General features: G+C 42.1%; 1 protein-coding gene across 1 annotated transcript; it reads right to left on the reverse strand.

Annotated features, from left to right (window-relative positions):
• Nucleotides 1-15,634: 15,634 nt before the first annotated feature.
• LOC148045899 (E3 SUMO-protein ligase KIAA1586-like) lies at nucleotides 15,635-17,843 on the reverse strand. The gene has a single exon (XM_087714403.1). The coding sequence runs from the start codon at nucleotides 17,453-17,455 to the stop codon at nucleotides 15,635-15,637; it is 1,821 nt and encodes a 606-aa protein (XP_087570529.1). The 5' UTR covers nucleotides 17,456-17,843.
• Nucleotides 17,844-18,090: the final 247 nt, after the last annotated feature.

Below are 18,090 nucleotides of genomic sequence, written 5' to 3' on the forward strand. Positions count from 1 at the left end.
GATTCTTTTTTGTGTTTTTGTTTAATTAAAACAATAAAACTTTTTCAAAAAAATATTCTTCCATCGTCATCTGTATAGATTTGTTCCACTGGATTACATCTTTAATGTAAAGAATCATTCCTCTTTTCTTACAGTTTGCCAATGAAGTAAATATTTTCCCCAGCTTTGGTTGCCTTAATAAATGTTCATGTTGCTTTTGAATGTGCACTTCTTGTAGACAAATTATATCCAATTTTAGTTTCCCTAATTTGTAAAATATTTTCTTTCTTTTATTTGCTGAATTGAGTCCATTTATATTAATTGAAATCATTGTCTTCTCTTCCATGTTTATGTTTTATACATAGGATTTATTGCTCTGGTGGCTCTAGGTTCCTGTCGTTCTCTAATGTCCATGCCACCTACAGCACCTTCTTCTATCTCAATCCTGCCTACAGCTCCTTCTTTTTCAGTCGAGGCTGAAGACACCACTTGTAGTTCTGCCATTGATTCCTTATGTCCAGTCAACTTGGCCTTCCCACTGAGATGTTATCTGAAGAATGCTTCTGCTTTTTCAATTGAATCTATTCTGTATCTTTGTCCTTGCCATACAAACATTAAACCTTCTGATAGCAACCATCTGTAATTAATACCTTTTTTGAGTAGAATTTTAGTCAAAAGTGGTATTCTTTTCAAAACTACGATCTCCTTACCTTTGTACTCCAGTTTTCCATCACTTGTTTTTTGAAGTATTTGCATCCTAATTGCTTTCTTGGTAAATATTATGTGAACTTCCCTTAGAAGTTGATTTCTCGCTGCATATCTTGTATAAACTCGAAATGTTTCATCTATAGCATCAGCCATCTTTTCTTGGGTTAGGTCAAGGACATTTGTCAGAATTTCTATCATTATTTGTAACAGGTTTTCACCTTATTCTTCTTCTATATTTTGAAATCTTAAAAAGAATTCTAACCTTTCGATCTCCCAATTCAGTGTTCCAATATTATCCTTTCCTACCAGGCTTAGTCTGTTATCAATCTCTCCAATTTTCTTCTCTCTTTGGTCATCTTTTTCTTCAATTTTTGTAGCCTATCTTCATATTTCATCACCATTTGTTGAATACTATCAATTTTTTCATCAGTTTTAACTGCTTTTTGCTCCATATTTTCCATTTGTTCTATACTTTCAATTCTTTTTTCCATGTTTTCTGTCCTCTTTTCAATGGTGTCTGTTTTTGCTTGTAAGTTCTGAATTCCTTGCATAATCATCTCCAAGGTAACTGCCTTCTCTCCCTTTTCCTTTTCCTGTTGCAACATTGTCTGTATTGATCTTTGTCCTCCTTCTGGTGAGGAGGAAGGTGTTGCTGTTGCAGAGCCGGTGGTTATTATTATTTTACTCATCTCCAATTTCTTCTAATTGTAATCCACTTGGTATAGAAATCAATTATAATCCAAAATGACAATTGGTTAGTCAAAGGTCAAAGTAGAGAAAAAAAATCAATTATAATCCAAAGTGACTGGCTGGTCCAAAATAGAAGGGGAAATATCAATATCAATTATAATCCAAAGTGCCCATGGAATGGTCAAAGGTAAAAAGAAAAAAAGTTAATTTTAGTCCAAAGTGACCATGGAGTGGTCAGAGATAAAAAGGAAAAAGAAAAGAAAAAGTCAGTTATAACCCAAAGTGATCATAGAATGGTCCAAGGTAGAAAAAACATAAAAAGAGTCTACTATCAAAAATGTAAGAAGAAAAAAAGAAATACTCCAAAAATAGAATAAAAATCTTAGATTTAGATTTATTTATTTATAGGCCGCCCTTTTCCCTGAGGGGACTCAGGGCGGCTTACAATCAAAAGGAAGGGGAGTGTAGGACAATACGAAAAAAGAAATGTGCACAAAGTAAATTAGACAATAAAACTCAACATTCACTCAGCATTCGGGAGGGGCGAAAATAAGATTATCCCCAGGCCTGATGGGTTAGCCAGTTCTTGAGGGCTGTGCGGAAGGCCTGGACAGTGGTGAGGGTACGAATCTCCACGGGGAGATTGTTCCATAGTGTCGGAGCCGCAACAGAGAAGGCTCTCCTCCGAGTAGTCGCCAGTCGGCACTGACTGGCGGATGGAATACGGAGGAGGCCAACTCTATGCGATCTGATGGGACGCAGGGAGGTAATTGGCCGAAGGCGGTCTCTCAAATAGCCAGATCCACTACCATGGAGCGCTTTATAGGTGGTGAGTAGGACCTTGAAGTGCACCCGGAGATCAACAGGTAGCCAGTGCAGCTCACGGAGGATCGGTGTTATGTGGGCGAACCGTGGTGCGCCCACGATCACTCGCGCGGCCGCATTCTGGACTAGCTGAAGTCTTCGGATGCTCTTCAAGGGCAGCCCCATGTAGAGCACATTACAGTATTCCAGCCTAGAGATCACAAGGGCTCGAGTGACTGTTGTGAGGGCCTCGCGATTCAGGTAGGGCCGCAACTGGTGCACCAGGCGAACCTGGGCAAATGCCCCCCTGGTCACAGCTGAGAGATGGTGGTCAAAAGTTATCTGTGAATCCAGGAGGACTCCCAAGTTGCGGGCCCTTTCTGAGGGGTTTAAATTTTGTCCCCCCAGCCTGAGTGATGGTATGTTGGTCAAATTTTTGGGAGGGAAACACAACAGCCACTCGGTCTTGTCTGGGTTGAGTATCAGCTTGTTTGCTCTCATCCAGTCTTTAACGGCTTCCAGTCCCCGGTTCATCACGTCCACCGCTTCATTGAGTTGGCACGGGGCGGACAGATACAACTGAGTATCGTCCGCATATTGGTGATATTTTATCCCGTGCCTTCGGATGATCTCGCCCAGCGGTTTCATGTAAATGTTAAATAGTAGGGGGGATAGGACCGACCCCTGCGGCACCCCATAGGTTAGGGGCCTCAGGGACGATCTTTGCCCCCCCACTAACACCGGCTGCGACCTGTCCGAGAGATAGGAGGAGAACCACTGCAAGACAGTGCTGCCCACCCCTATCTCCCGCAGTCGTTGCAGAAGGATACCATGGTCGATGGTATCGAAAGCCGCTGAGAGGTCCAGGAGAACTAGGATGGAAGCATGGCCTCCATCCCTAGCTCTCCAGAGATCATCAGTCAATGCGACCAAAGCGGTTTCTGTGCTGTAACCGGGTCTGAAGCCAGACTGGAAGGGGTCAAGATAGTTAGCTTCCTCCAAGGTACGCTGAAGCTGGAGAGCCACCACCTTCTCAACAACCTTCCCTACAAAGGGGAGGTTGGAGACTGGACGATAGTTATTAAGAACAGCTGGATCCAGAGACGGCTTCTTCAGGAGGGGTCTTACCACCGCTGTCTTAAGCGCGGTGGGAAAGTACCCCTCCCGAAGAGAAGCGGTAACAACCACCTGGATCCAGCCTCGTGTCACCTCACTGCTGTTGGCAACCAGCCAGGAGGGACACGGGTCCAGTATGCAGGTGGAGGCACTCACAGCTCGCATAGCCTTGTCCACTTCCCCAGAGGCAACTTCCTGAAACTCAACCCAGAGATGGTTTGCCAAGTTTTCTCCTTGTGTCTCGGCTGGATCTACTGGGGTGGAGTCCAGGTCCGCTCGAAACCGGGCAACTTTGTCCGCCAAGAACTGGACATACTCCTCAGCCTTACCCTGTAAGGAGTCCCCCGTCTCCCTCCTATTTAGGAGGGAGCGGGTTATCCTAAACAGGGCGGCTGGGCGGGACTCGGCGGACGCTACCAAGGAGGCAATGTATGTTCTTTTTGTTGTTCTTAAGGTCCGAATATACTCCTTGGTGCATGCTGTTAAAAGTGCCCGTTTCGACTCGGACCTATCGGACCTCCACGAGTGCTCTAGGCGTCTCCTCCGGCGCTTTACCTCCTGGAGCTCCTCAGTGAACCAAGGAGGCCTCCGGGGGCCGCTGACCCGGAGGGGCCGTAGCGGCGCAATCCGGTCTAGAGACTCCGAAGCTGCCGAGTGCCAGGCAGCGACGAGGGTCTCCGCCGAACTGTGGGCGAGGGTATCAGGAATAACCCCAAGCTCCGTCTGGAACCTAACAGGATCCATCAGTCGCTTGGGGCGGAACCAGCTGGTCGGTTCCTCCTCCCTACGGTGGGGGTTTGGCCTCCGGAAGTCTAGCCTCAGTAGGTAGTGGTCTGACCACGACAGGGGTATGATCTCATTACCCCTCAGACCAAGATCGTAACTCCACTGCTCCGAGAGGAATACAAGGTCAAGCGTGTGACCCGCTGAGTGAGTTGGGCCTCGAATTACTTGAGTCAAGCCCATGGCTGTCATGGAAGCCATGAACTCCTGCGCTCCATCAGAGTGTTCACCGAGCGAAGGCAAGTTAAAGTCCCCCAGAACTATAAGTCTAGGGAACTCAACCGCTAGCTCGGCTACTGACTCGAGGAGCGAAGGGAGGGCTGCTGCAACGTAGTTGGGAGGCAGGTACGTAAGCAGCAAACCCACTTGACCCTTGAGGTCCAGCTTCACTAGCAGGGACTCACACCCGACAAGCTCCGGAGCAGGGATCCTACGAGGTACTAAAGACTCCCGGACTACAATAGCCACACCGCCACCCCTTCCCTGGGCTCTCGGCTGGTGTAGCACCTGAAATCCGGCTGGGCACATCTCGACGAGGGGGACTCCTCCCTCAGGGCCCAGCCATGTTTCAGTAATACATGCCAGGTCTGCACCCTCATCAGTTATCAAGTCCCGGATGAGGGGGGCCTTATGAACAACAGACCTGGCATTTAGCGACAGCAGCCTGAGACCAGGGTCCTGAACACCCGCGCCATCTGACCTTGGAGTGGGACTCCTAGGGCCGGAAGGAGGGATCTCTATGACACAGCCAGCCCTCCTTCCCCGATGATGGCCTGCCCTAAAGTCCCCGCCATATCTGCCTCTCCCTGTCATGACCGCAATGCTCCGACCCTCACCCGTGGTTGTGGTCCCCCCAACCACCCCGATGACCCCCGCATACCCCGGCAGGTCCTCCGAATCAGTCATACCCAAACTCTCACTCAAACAATCCTCACGAAATAATTAAAACACAAAGTTACAACAGTAATAGTAATAAAAGTGAGCTCATTCATATCATCCCAAGCAGTCCCATGCACTCAACATACCGTATTAAAATAAAATTTAAAATTTAAAAATTTAAAAATTGCACGGGCTCATAGACACAATGTTCAGTTTATGGTAGTCCAAAGGTGTCTTCTGCCCTCTCCTAAGGGAGGGCCTACCTTGAGGGGGGGCTCTTCTGAAAAGTTCAGTATAGTCCAGGGGGGGGGAGGGGCTGGGGGGTAAAGTGAGTTCGGGAGTCAGCTGCAATGATGAGAACCGGGGAGTTAACCATAGTAGCAAGAAGTCTGGTAAGTGTATTCATTTCAACAGCTTCTTTTGATGTCATTTCCAGGATCAAAGGAGTCCAAAGAGTCCAAAGAGGGAGGAAGGGAAGCTTATCTCTGGTAGAAGGGGAGGGGGGGGCGCTCCATTCAATAATCGGGCCCGACGTTCTTAGGGCCCAGCGCGTCAAAAACAAGTCCAAGATGGTCAATTTCATTAGCCAACAATGTTGGCGTCTATGGAGGCTGGCAGCTCGGAAAATTAAAGTTTGCCGGTCCGCTGCCAGCTCTGAATCACAGGACACTCCGCATTCCCTCAACTCTGTCCCAGGGACCAATTTCCCCCTCACCAACTCTCCCTTAGTTCTCCTTTAATCTCCACGGTCTCCACCAGTTCCTTCTGTTCAAGCCGCGATGTTAGGCGGCATTAGATGGCAACCACGGCCGGCAATGTCGGTGGCCAGCAACAAGCAGCATCCCTCGGCGTCCCTGACGCTTCCCAAACTCCCCTCTCACCAGCTCTCTCGTTGTTTAAGTCAGTTCCAATCTCCACCGTCCGCTACGCTCGTTCGTTCGAGCCGCGATGTTAGGCGGCTCAGATGGAAAGAGACACAACGCTCCCACAGCCAGCGAGCCAACAGACAACGAGGGCCGCAGCAGCCAACAATAGTCGGGGGAAGATCAAAGTTCCCCTGGCAGCTTGGCCATGAAGTCCCAAAACAGCTGAGCTGAGCCGCGGCGTTTTTCAAGCCGGTGACAGCTATGTCATAATCCAATTGAAAAAGCCAAAAATTGAAAAAGAACAGATAAGGGACCCAACTTCACAACCAAAATAAGTAAACACTGCCACCAGTAGAAAAAAGAGAAAGAAAAGTAGTTTCAAGGCTTCTTAGAGGACAAAAGTTCTCTAAGCAAGGAGAAATAATTTCAAAAACTTTTATAGAATGAAAGCTTTACAAGATTACTGCAGGATTGCTCTTGCAGTTATTATCTATTCTCTCCAGGCAGAATTTCAAGGACTGAGGATTTCAAAGTAAGCACCTGTATAAATAACTCCTCTCCTATCAGTCCTGACAGAGCTAATAACCTTGGAAAGGAACCTTTTTCAAAACATTCATTCACAGAAAAAATAGCAACAAAATTTCAAAGCCTCTAGGTGGCAGTGTTGCTTATCCAAAACTTTCCCTCTCTGTATTACATTCTCTGTCTTGTTAGGAAAAAAAAAAGCTGAACGTGGAAAAAGAAATAGTGCAATGTACTTAAAACAGTTAAATATTAAAAGAGTTCTTAACCAATAAAACTTAGTTATCAAACAGTCCAAAAGATAAAAGACAAAAAGAAACAGAAAAAACAGCCCATTTACCATAGCACTAGTTAGAAAGTCCAGTCAAGCTTCCGATGAAAAAAAAGGGGGGGGAAAACTTTCACTTTGACTGTAGCTTTATATCCGCCGCTTACTTTCTCTCATCAGTCATTTATTTTAAATTAGTTCTCTTCATTTAGGATGTTCTCATAAATCAGCAAAAAAAAGTAGAAATCTCACCAAGGACAACATGCTCTCTCCTACACTTTCACTTCCGAAGCTGTCAGCCCTTTCAACAGCCTTAATGGCTGCTTCCTAGCCACTGGCAAAAGGACTATTCCTGGGTTGCCAGAGAGTTTGCGGCAGGATATGCCCCTTCCTATCACCGTCTCTTCGGGATGGTTTAGGTCCAGTTGGACTGTCCTGCGGCTGGAATTTTGGTGGCATTCTCAGAGCCCTGAGAATGTCCGTCGTATCACAGCGACATCAGCTTCAAGTCTCTCCAATCTCTTTTCAATGCTCTTCATCTGCAATGTCACTTCCTTTTCTTTTCCCTGTTGCAACATCATCTGTATTGATCTTTTCCTTCCAATAGTGCACACTGCCACTTTAAAATCCAAGGCTCTTTTCCAAACAAAGTTAACTGTTCTCGGGAGAGGCGGATCTAATGTCACGATGAAACAACGTGCAATCTTGGAGCTCCAGGGTCGCCATCGATGTCTCTGCCACTGGACGGTTCTTTTGGACATAAACCATCCCGTAGAGATGGTGATAGAGAAGGGCACATCCTGCTGATCCTGGGGACATTGCAAAGTCCCTGGTAGATCCAGGAGAAGCCCTTTTTTCTGGCGACAAAGAAGTAGCCATTGAAGCTGCTGAAAGTTGGAACAGCTCCAGAAACGACAAGCAGGAGAGAAAGTGTGTCGAATTGGTGAGATAATTTTTTACTATTACATGGAATTTCTACAAATGCTTATTTTTTAAACTGGACTGATTTTATTTTTCTCTTCTTTTAAAGAATTTCATTCCTTTTCTCTTTTCAACGCCTTATAATATTTTCTTGTTAAAAAATCTTTTTTCTTTCTTTCCTGGAATATAAAGAATATAAAGAGGGATGTGAAAATAGAGGAAAAGAAATAATGCTGCCACTTAGAGGCTTGGACGCTTGGAAATATTGTTTTTCTTTTCTACGTTTGAGCATTTGATAATCTTGTGTAAAGTAAGAGATGGTGTTACACTTCAAGGACTTTGAGTTTGTTTATTGAAAATGATAGTGGGAAGAGCACGGATGTTTATACAGGTGCTTCTCTGGGTACTATCAGAGTGAAAAGCTTGAAGTGGAAAAAAAAGATTGCACTGAACTGGGAAAGAGAACATTTCTATTGTATCTTTTCTTCTGAATCTTTTCTGTCATTCTTCTATAAATTATTTGAATAATCCTCCCTAGGATTTCTCTTTTTCTCTTCACACTATTTCTCTCTTTGTTTTTGAATTGTTCCTTTTTTGCATACCATTTCCCTTTTTTCCTCTCTGCTCTTTCTGTGCCTCTGTAAATCTCAACCAGATTATCTAACTGATTTATTTTCAGCATTTTTCTCTACAATATTACTGTATTTCCCCGAAAATAAGACAGGGTCTTATTTCCTTTTGATCCTCCAAATAAGGGGTTGGCCTTATTTTCAAGGAGGTTTTATTATTTTTCAGGTGCAGAAAGCAGCAAGCCCACCAGCCCCACCCTCTCTATCACACCACCTGCTTGCCTGCGGCCACAATGACCCAAATTCTCCTTGCATCCTGGCCTTCGTCTGCCCTGCTTGCTGGCCACAGAACAGCTGACTGTGCTGATCTGGCCTCACAGAGGGATCTTCCTGGCAGAACAAATGAACACACACACACACACACACACACACACACACACACACACACACACACACACACACTCCCCCTCCAAGGCAGCCACATCCCTTCACTAACTTGCTTTCCAGCTCCATTCTCTGCTCCACATGCAGGACAAGAAAAGTAGACTGTGTGCCTATGGTAAAAAAAAAACCCAGAAAGTACCTTCTAAGTTCTCACACACACACACAAAAAAAAGATCTTGCAAAATTGGAAGTAGTCCCACAAACTACTTTTCTTGCCCTGCACATGACAGTGGAGACTGGAGCAGGAAAGCAGGTTAGTGAAGGGATGTGGCTGCCTTGTGGGGGGATAGGGATCTCTCTCACACACACCCACACACCATCCTTTCCTTGGGAACTCTACACAGATGCAGAGAAGGCTTCGGATAGAGCATTTGGGGGATGTGCATCTGCGTTGAGATCCCAAGGAAAGAACAATTGCCAGGGGAAAAAAGGGGGAGGATTTTGTCTCTTATCCTGTTCTGAGTCTGTGCTGAGCACAGACAGAACAGGGTAAGAGAAAGTAAAATCCCCCTCCCCATTTTCAAGCGGTTTGCAAAAATGCCCCATTTGATGCCTTCAATCCTGCAATCCTGGATAATGTGAAGGATCGGAATGGGGCGTTTTTGCAAACGGCTTGAAAATTGGGAGGCGGGATTTTGTCTCTTATCCTGTTTTCAGTCTCTGCTGATCTTCAGAACAAGGTGAGAGGCAGGAATATCCTCCTCCACATTTTTTTTAACATTTTTTATTTTTATTAAACAAACAACACACACACAAAAATAATTATCTTACATTGCATCTTGTAGAAAGTGTGTCAATTGGTTACAATTAGCTTTCGTGCATCTCTTCCACAATCATTACTTACATTCATATCAAATGTCCAAGTTCTTAATGAGTCTTACTTCCAACATGTCATAGTTCTCATTTGACTGAAATTGTTTTAGTGTCCTTTTGCCTAGAATAATCCATAGTAAAAATCACAACCACCTAATGGCATTTCATTAATTATTACAAAGCCATCCAATAGCCTTAAACCTTTATAACATATTTGAAACAAAAATTAGTTGACAAAGTTTCTAAGCCCTCCCCCCCAATCACTGTTTACAATTTGTGTCCAGGTTCCTTTTGTCATGGTAGTACATATATCATTAACTGTATCCCTTATCCTTATCATTCCATTGTTAGTTATTATAATTAATATTGGTTAACAAAAAATCATTTACTGTTATATCTATTTTCTTCTCATCAAACCAACATATATGTATATCTTATTGCCCTTATCAATTATTTAGTTAACATAACAATCTATGTTACTAAATTACTACTTATTAAGATTAGCTCCTGCTCTCTCTTCCTAATTTCATTTTCAAGTTCAATTCTCTTTCCCCCATTTGCGTCTATGTAGTCTATTCATATTTATCAGAACTCCTCTCATATACGCTTTACTTGCATCCCATATCATTTCCATAGATGTACCCTTATTCATGTTAAAAACAAAATATTCTTTTAACAACTTTTTACATTCATTAATGTTTTTCTCATATCTAAATAAGTTTTCATTCAGTCTCCAAGACCTTCTTGCTCAAATCCCAACTCCCAACTCCATCCAAACCGGATTATGATCTGATAAGGCTCTGGAGCATATCTTTGTCTTTTTTTACCCTAGAAAGAAATCATTGGTTGTTAATATGAAGTCAATCCTGGAAAAGGATTGATGTCTGTCAGAAAATGCCTGCATTCCTTTCTCGCCAGATATCTCTCAGTTCAAAATTCTCTATCATATCAAAGAAGGACTTAGGTAGTTTTGCTCGCGTTTGGGTATTTTGGCGGAGAGCCTTCTTATCTTTCTTGGTATCCGTAACACCATTCCAATCACCCAGTAATATGCAGGATCTATAGTCCCAATGTACTAACTTAGCATGAAGCATTTTATAAAATTTATCTTGTTGTTGATTGGGAGCATATATTCCCAATAGCAGTGTCTTTTCCCCTTCTAATATCAAATCTATTGCAATATATCTTCCATGGGAGTCTGCTTCAATTAATTCAGCTTTCAAATCCTTCCTTAAGTAAATAACTACCATATATACTCGAGTATAGGCCGACCCGAATATAAGCCGAGGCACCTAATTTTACCACAAAAAACTGGAAAAGTTATTGACTCGAGTATAAGCCTAGGGTGGGAAATGCAGCAGCTACTGGTAAATTTCAAAAATAAAAATAGATACCAATAATGTTTTTGAATATTTATTTCAAAGAAAAACAGTAAACTAGCTCTGTAAGTGGAAAAGAGGGTCAATAAAAACAATATGGTATCAACAATAACTTTAAAAGTACAAAAACCTTAGCTCATTCAGCAACCAAGCTAAAACACAAGAGTTAAAATCCTTCAAAACTCATACAAAGCGCTGTCTTCACTGCCATCCATAGCATTACTAATGCCACATTTCTTGAAGGCGCGTTGCACCATGTCCTCTGGAATCTCTTCCCATGCATCACGAACCCACTTTGCTATCAATTCTATGTCGGGCTTCATCAGATTTCCACCTTTTGTCAGTCGGGCTTGACCAGATGACATCCATTCATGCCACATCTTTCTCACATGGTCTTTAAAAGGTTTATTTAAACACACATCTAGCGGTTGCAATACAGATGTAAGCCCACCTGGAATAACGGCCAAAGTAACTTGAGAAGATTTTGCCATTTTTTTAATGTCATCAGATGTGTGGGCTCTGAACATATCCCAAACTAGCAATGATGGTTTTTTCTTTAAGGCTGCTCCTGGTCGTTCTTTCCAAATTTCTTCCAGCCATTTTTTGTTCCGTCTTCATCCATCCAGCCTTTAATATGTGCACGCACTGTAATTCGTGGTGGGAATTTGACCTTTTTAGGCAAGGTCTTTCTTTTAAAAATAATGACAGGCCGCAGCTTAGTTCCATTAGCCAAACATGACAGAACAACTGTGAAATGTTTTTTTTCATTTCCTGTGGTTCTGAGAAAAATAGTTTTGTCTCCCAAACTTGCCACAGTTCTGTTGCTTGGAAGATCAAAGGTCATAGGTGTTTCATCCATATTTCCAATATCTCCCAGGTCATAGTTATGGATCCTTCTTTGTTTTATGATGAATGAATGGAATGACATCACTTTTTCATCAAGGTCTTTTGGCAACTTCTGTGAAATCTTTGTTCTTTGCCGCAAACATAGGGCAAACCTATTCATGAAGCGGGTACACCATCCTGCTGATGCAACAAATTTTTCAATGCCTGGTGCTTTTAATTTGTCATCTTGTGCCATTTGAAGGGCGCGTAAGTGAATTCCCATGCGTGTTACGCAGTAACCATTTTGACGACACTCCATAACCCATTTAAGCAATTCAGTCTCTAGAACCCCATATGAAGTTGTTAAACCACGTTGAGCTTTTTTTGCCTTTGGAATCTTTTCCAAGTCAGCTTTCTTTTTCCGCCATTCCCTCACTTGTTTTTCATCAACACAAAATTCCCTACTTGCAATACTGTTATTGCTTTCTTCTGCTCTTGACACAACCTTAAGTTTGAAACCAGCTTCGAATGACCTGCGTTTTTCTTTTGGTCCAGGATTACTGGTAGAAGTATTGGGATCCATTTCTAACAGGATAAAAAAAAAAAAGACTTGTTCGGGTACTGTATCTTTTGAGGCCTAATGCAGGCTGATATTACAGAAAGTGATGACATGACTGTTTGCATAGAGCAGCCTGTGTTAGGGCTCATAATATACATTCTACCAGTGTCCTGCCTGTGCCCATTAAATATACATCCTGCCTGTGCCCATTGAATATACAACCTGCCCTGTGTCCATTAATTATACAGCCTGCCATTGCCCATTGAATAACATATACAGCCTGCCCTGTGCCCATTAAATATACAGTAGTCATTGTAATAATGCTCTGGATAACACATTAGATAGTCTGCCATTGCCCATTGAATAACATATACAGCTTGCCTGTGCCCATTAAATATACAGTAGCCATTGTAAAAATTTGCTCTGGATAACAAATTATTATCACACAATACTGGTGTATTCAATGAAATACTTCACTCACCTCATGATGCTGATGTCCCGCTGTGATGATGATGTCCCGTGCAGCCGCAGGAGCGATGTCCCACCTCCTATGACACACAGCACAGTGATTCCTATCATTGGATCACTGTACCAGAGGAGGTGGGACATCGCTATGTGGCTGCTTGCCATAACAAGGAGGAGGTGAGACATCGTTGCAGAGCGGCAGGAGGGGGAGGAAGGGGAATCGTAAGACAGCCCTGCATTACATTAGAACGTGAGGAGGGGGATGGTGCGGTGTGCACTGCGCGGCAAACTGACACAGAGGGAGGGGAAACTCACAGGGGCGCCGGGCCATTCACGAGCGTCACCCAGTGGCATGGCCCCGCCCCTTTTTCTCCTCCATTTCAGGCAAATTTTTCACTGACTCGAGTATAAGCCGAGGTGGCTTTTTTCAGTCCAAAAAGTGGGCTGAAAAACTCAGCTTATACTTGAGTATATATGGTATATCATTTTTCTTCTCGGGACAGAAGCTATAAAGTGTTGTCCAAGTCTTGTATTAATCAGGTATTTTTGATCAGTTGATCTAATATGAGTTTTTTGCAAGCAAATTATATTATTCTTGAATTGTTTAAGATTGTGGTTTATTTTCTTCCTTTTCTGTGGGGAGTTTAAGCCATTGATGTTCCAAGTTAGAAACTTAGTTGCCATCTTTAGTTCCCTGAAGCTTTTTAAGAGCCATCTGAACATCTTGGAATTTAATCTTTGGCCTGGCTCCTCCCACTGCTTCTAGAGTAACACCTGTAGGTTCTTGAATGATGGCATGTGTTTGTTGTTGTTTTTAGTTCCTGTTCCATTCACCTGGTAATCACGCGGGTTTGTCTTTGTTCCTTAGCTTCTTGTACCTCTAAGAGAGGAAGTTGATCCGCCCTTCTTGATGCTTGAGTGATTTGCTGTCTATCATGTCCTTCTTGTTCTCTTTCTCTGGGTCTAGGAGCGGGGTTGTCCAGCCTTCAATATGGTACTGTAGAAATGTTGGGCCTTCCATACTGAATTAAGACAGTATCTTTGTCCAAAATAAGTGAGTGCAAGACCGGCTGGCGCATCCCATCTAAACTGTATCTGGCGATTTTTAAGCTCTTCGACTAAAAAAGCATAGTCTTTCCTAGATCTCAATATTTTAGGTGGTATCTCCTTCAATACAGTCACCTCCTGACCCCCAATTTGAAGCTTAGTTTTGTAAGACTCCTGTAATATCGTATTCCTCATATCTCTAGTAGCAAAATACACAACAATATCTCTTGGTAATTGCTTTTGTCTTGCAAGCCAGGAGTTAACGCGATAAACCTTTTCAATTTGCCAGTCATAATTCTCTCCTGGCCTTCCCATCATTAGGTCAAAGGCTTCAGAGAGAATCTGCTTCAGGTTTTCTTGAGTTTTCTCTAGGAGGCCCCTTATCCTTAAAGCAAATTCCATATGTCTATACTGTAACATTATAATTTCATTTTCTGCATTGCTAACCTTTTGTTGAACCACATCCATCTTCGTTGCCAAGTTAATATGAGAGTCACTAAGGTCTTCTAGCCTGTCTTCAATTCCCAATGCGTAGCCTGATAGGGAATTAAAAGCCATCAGGAAATCCTCTCTAATCGCTCGATTGCGTGTCATAAGCTCTTCGGACAGTTCTTTGTTAGCAGCAGATATCTCTTCCTTAATTTTTACTTCCATCGCATCTGCATGATTTTTTAAAGAATCAATTAATTCTTTCTGCAAAATTTCTCTGGTCAGAGGCTCCCCTGCAGAAGTAGAGGGAAGTAACAACTGTAATTTAGTAGTGGGAGCTGGCGAGCTCCCGGCACTTTGGGACGTGGGGGGGGGGAATTTTTGCTTAGAAGCCATCTCAGGTTTAATCTTCTTTAGTCAATTAATAAGTCAAGGCAAACCAATTATACAGCAGTTGCTATTTAGTTTGATAATAAATCACTTCTAGTCTCCGTAAGAATGCTATCAAAGTCTAACCCCTCCTACACAGCTCAGCGCCATTTTGTGTATCTTTCAGCAAGTAATTATCAGAAGGAATTCTTTATAAATGGAGCTAAGGATTTATACATACAATTAGAAGTTCACGAGTATTGGTTCAGCTCGTATTGAAGTCAGCAGTAAATCAGTCTTTGTACTGAGGATGAGTGAAGACCTTCGTTCTGCAGCAAAAGGCAGAATAAATCATGATGCGGAGGTGCTATGCTGCCGGGTGCCCCCCCTTCCTCCCAAATTTTTAGACTGGGAGGATTAGTTAGAGCGCTGCCCAAGCATAGTTTCTCGCCGCCTCTTTCTAAGCCCGAAGGAGAGGTAAACAAACTGCTAAACAGTTTGATGGATTGCTGTTTAGACAGTTTAACGCAGGCAAGATTCAGGAGCTGTTAAAAACAACAACTCCCCTGTCAGGCCCCACCCACCGGAAGTATCTGTTTCATCCGAGCACCATTTTCTGTCATAAAATGAATCCAATAAAAGGAACAAGACAACAATACAATAAACAATTCTTATTTTAAGGATCAGAGGTTTATTTCATGAGCAATTTGGAACATGAATAGCCATCATAACATATCATTACTTACATCAATAACCCATTGCAATCAATGTTCCGTCTAATTTTTTTTCAGTGTGGGCGGAAAAGTATAGTGTTTGAGCGGCATATTTTCATGACTGAGCACCTGAATTTTTTTCACTGATGTCACCCAAGATAACAACGAAATCAGTATTATTTGAAAGTCAAAGTTATATTTATTCAAAATACACGTTTAATTAATAGTGTTATATATCAGTATCACTTATAATATTATTAAAATATTAAAATACTTGTATAGTGTTTACAGTAATGTACACTGTTATTCACTTAAAGTCTGTCTCATCTTAAAGTTTCTCATGTCTGTCTTTCTTTAACAACCATTCCGAGTACACTTTGTCAAGATCAAGCTGCGCCACTGAAGTCTGGTAAGATCGGATTCGCATCAGCATATCCAAGTGCTCAGTTTGCAGCCGATTGCGTGCTTTGGTCTTGATAGCATTCATCAGGCTGAAACCTCGCTCACAATCAGCGCTTGATGCTTGGAATGTTGCACAGATGTCCAGCAGATGTGACAGCAATGAACTACATCATCAAATGAGTGCATTAATCCAGACTTGAATTTCTCTGACACCAGAAATCTGAAGTCACGATATTGTGACTGTACAGCTGATGTGATGCTGACTTCATCCAAATCGTCAAAGAAATGCTGGTATTTTCCAATCAGAGTTGCAATCTCAGTTTCCCCAAAATTAAAAGAGTTCACATTCAACAGAGCAGCAGTTTCGAATATATTCCAATCTGTCAGCTCATTGTCTGAAAAACGACTGTCAAGATGCAAGTACAAACGTTCAATAAATCTGAGTATAGGAGCCATGTCAATGTCTGGGTTGCTCTCCATATATTCGTGAGCTTTGTTATTCCAGTAAACCGTTTCACCTAAATATTGCAGGTGAAGCTTGGTTATTCTGGCCTTCACAAACTGAACGACTTCTATTGGTCTCAGGTTGCTTCTTTGCAACAGCTTGTTCAACTCGGCTAATTCGTGAACAACATCATCAAACACAATCAATGCAGCACGAATCTGTGGATCCATCAACTTTCTGTAACAATATTTACAAACTGGGTCTCTGTGTGTTTCTGCTTGCTCTTTACAGTACTCAACCAAAACTGTAATGTTTCTCATTAATGCTCGCAATGCAAAATGTCTGGAAAGCCATTGTACTTCATTCAACAGTCTGAAGGCTACCGATTCACACTCAAGAACTTCTGCTAGTTCTGCAAATGCCGTTTTCTTCACAGAAGAGCGGCATAACAGAATGTAGACAGTTCGTAGTAAAGTCTCGATGTCTTTCATCAGTGAGACGTGCTTACACGCATCATCAATCCCCAGGTCTTCTCGATGTGCCATATAGTGCTGTTCAAGCAAATGGGATATATCTCGACGAAGCTGAGCAGCCACACCATTATTCTTACCCAGCATCACAGACACACTGTCTGACGTAAACATGACCATCTTTTGAACGTTGATGTTGTTTGTAGCATAGAACTCTTTTATGGCTGTTGTGATTGTTGTGCTGTTGCATGTTGACAACTGTAAAATTCCTGCAAACACGGTCTTATAAATCGCAGCATTAGACCGGCGGAATTTCACATACAAAATCAACATTTTGGTGACTGATACATCGGTGCTTTCATCAGCAATCAGAGTATGACAACTGGCATTACATAGATCATGCATGACTTCTTTCTGAACAACTGCATTGATGCACTCCACAAACTCAAAACCATAATTCTTGCTGTGCCAGCTCTCCGGAATGGACACATACTTGCCTATGTGGTCATGTATGGCTTTGACTGATAATATTGACACATTCATGTTTATGGCCAGCAACACATTATCAATCAAAATTTTGACTTCATCAGCATTGGCATTTCTGTGCAGTGAAACTTCTTTTCTGTTCGCTCTGTCTTCTGCACTTTCAGTCAGTAGCCTCGACAGCCCTCCAGATTTCTGGCATTGTAGTTTAGTGATCGAATCCAGGTGAATCTTCTGATTGATATGACACTTCAAATAATCAATTTTCCAATCGTTCCATCTTTTTCCAGTGGCGAATGTGCCACCTGTACAAGCATCTTGGCATATCTGGCAAACAATGTCATCACTACTTTCACGATAAGTGAAGATGTCACCCAGTTTTGTTAACTGTTTTCTAGATGAAGTTGGCAGTTCAGTCTTTACTAACTCTCCCAACCATTCTGGTTTAAACTTCCAGCTGCACTTTTTCTTCGTAACAACATTTACTCCAGCTTTATGTTTCGACATCAGCACTGACTGATGATGTACCTATAGGGTTAGGGTTTATCAATTATTACAATTATCTTTTCAAATTCATTTTGGATTAAATAAAAAAGAGCTTTGAAATGAATATATAAATGGCACTTAATACCAGTAATATTAAAATAGTAAATGCTTGATATACTTCATTTTAATGAATTTCACTTGATATACTTCATTTTAATGAGTTAACATTCAATTGCAAAAGTTGTCTATACACTGTATGCTTCTGTGAATGTATTATATGCAATTTGCTATTTTAAATGAGTAAAATTATTAAAATCCCCATAATTAAAGTCTCATTCACATCTAAGAGTTTTCTTCCATCATTAATTTGTAAACTCAAGGATTTATTGCCTGCATGTTCAACAATGCTTGCTGATTGTTTAAAAATTGGTGGGAATTTGCTCCTCTCTGTACAGAGGGTTTCAGTAACCTACTACTACTGGAAAACTAATAGCAAAACTAATAGCAAAACATTAAATCTTATTATTTTTAATATGAAAAAATAATTTGACTCATAAAATCTTTTTTTTTCATGAATGCTCACACAGAAATTGCTTGCTATTGGAAAAAGTACATTCTAATAATGAATAGCTAAACAGAATAGGAAATTGCATTAT

The sequence above is a fragment of the Thamnophis sirtalis genome, unplaced genomic scaffold (assembly GCF_051295495.1).
Source record: "Thamnophis sirtalis isolate CommonGarterSnake01/CBP01778 unplaced genomic scaffold, rThaSir2_p1.2 scaffold_4, whole genome shotgun sequence".
NCBI classification, from domain to species: Eukaryota; Metazoa; Chordata; class Lepidosauria; order Squamata; family Natricidae; genus Thamnophis; species Thamnophis sirtalis.

Excerpts from the sequence above, each read along its gene's own strand:
- LOC148045899 (XM_087714403.1), bottom strand. The coding sequence starts at position 17,455 with ATGTCGAAACATAAAGCTGGAGTAAATGTTGTTACGAAGAAAAAGTGC.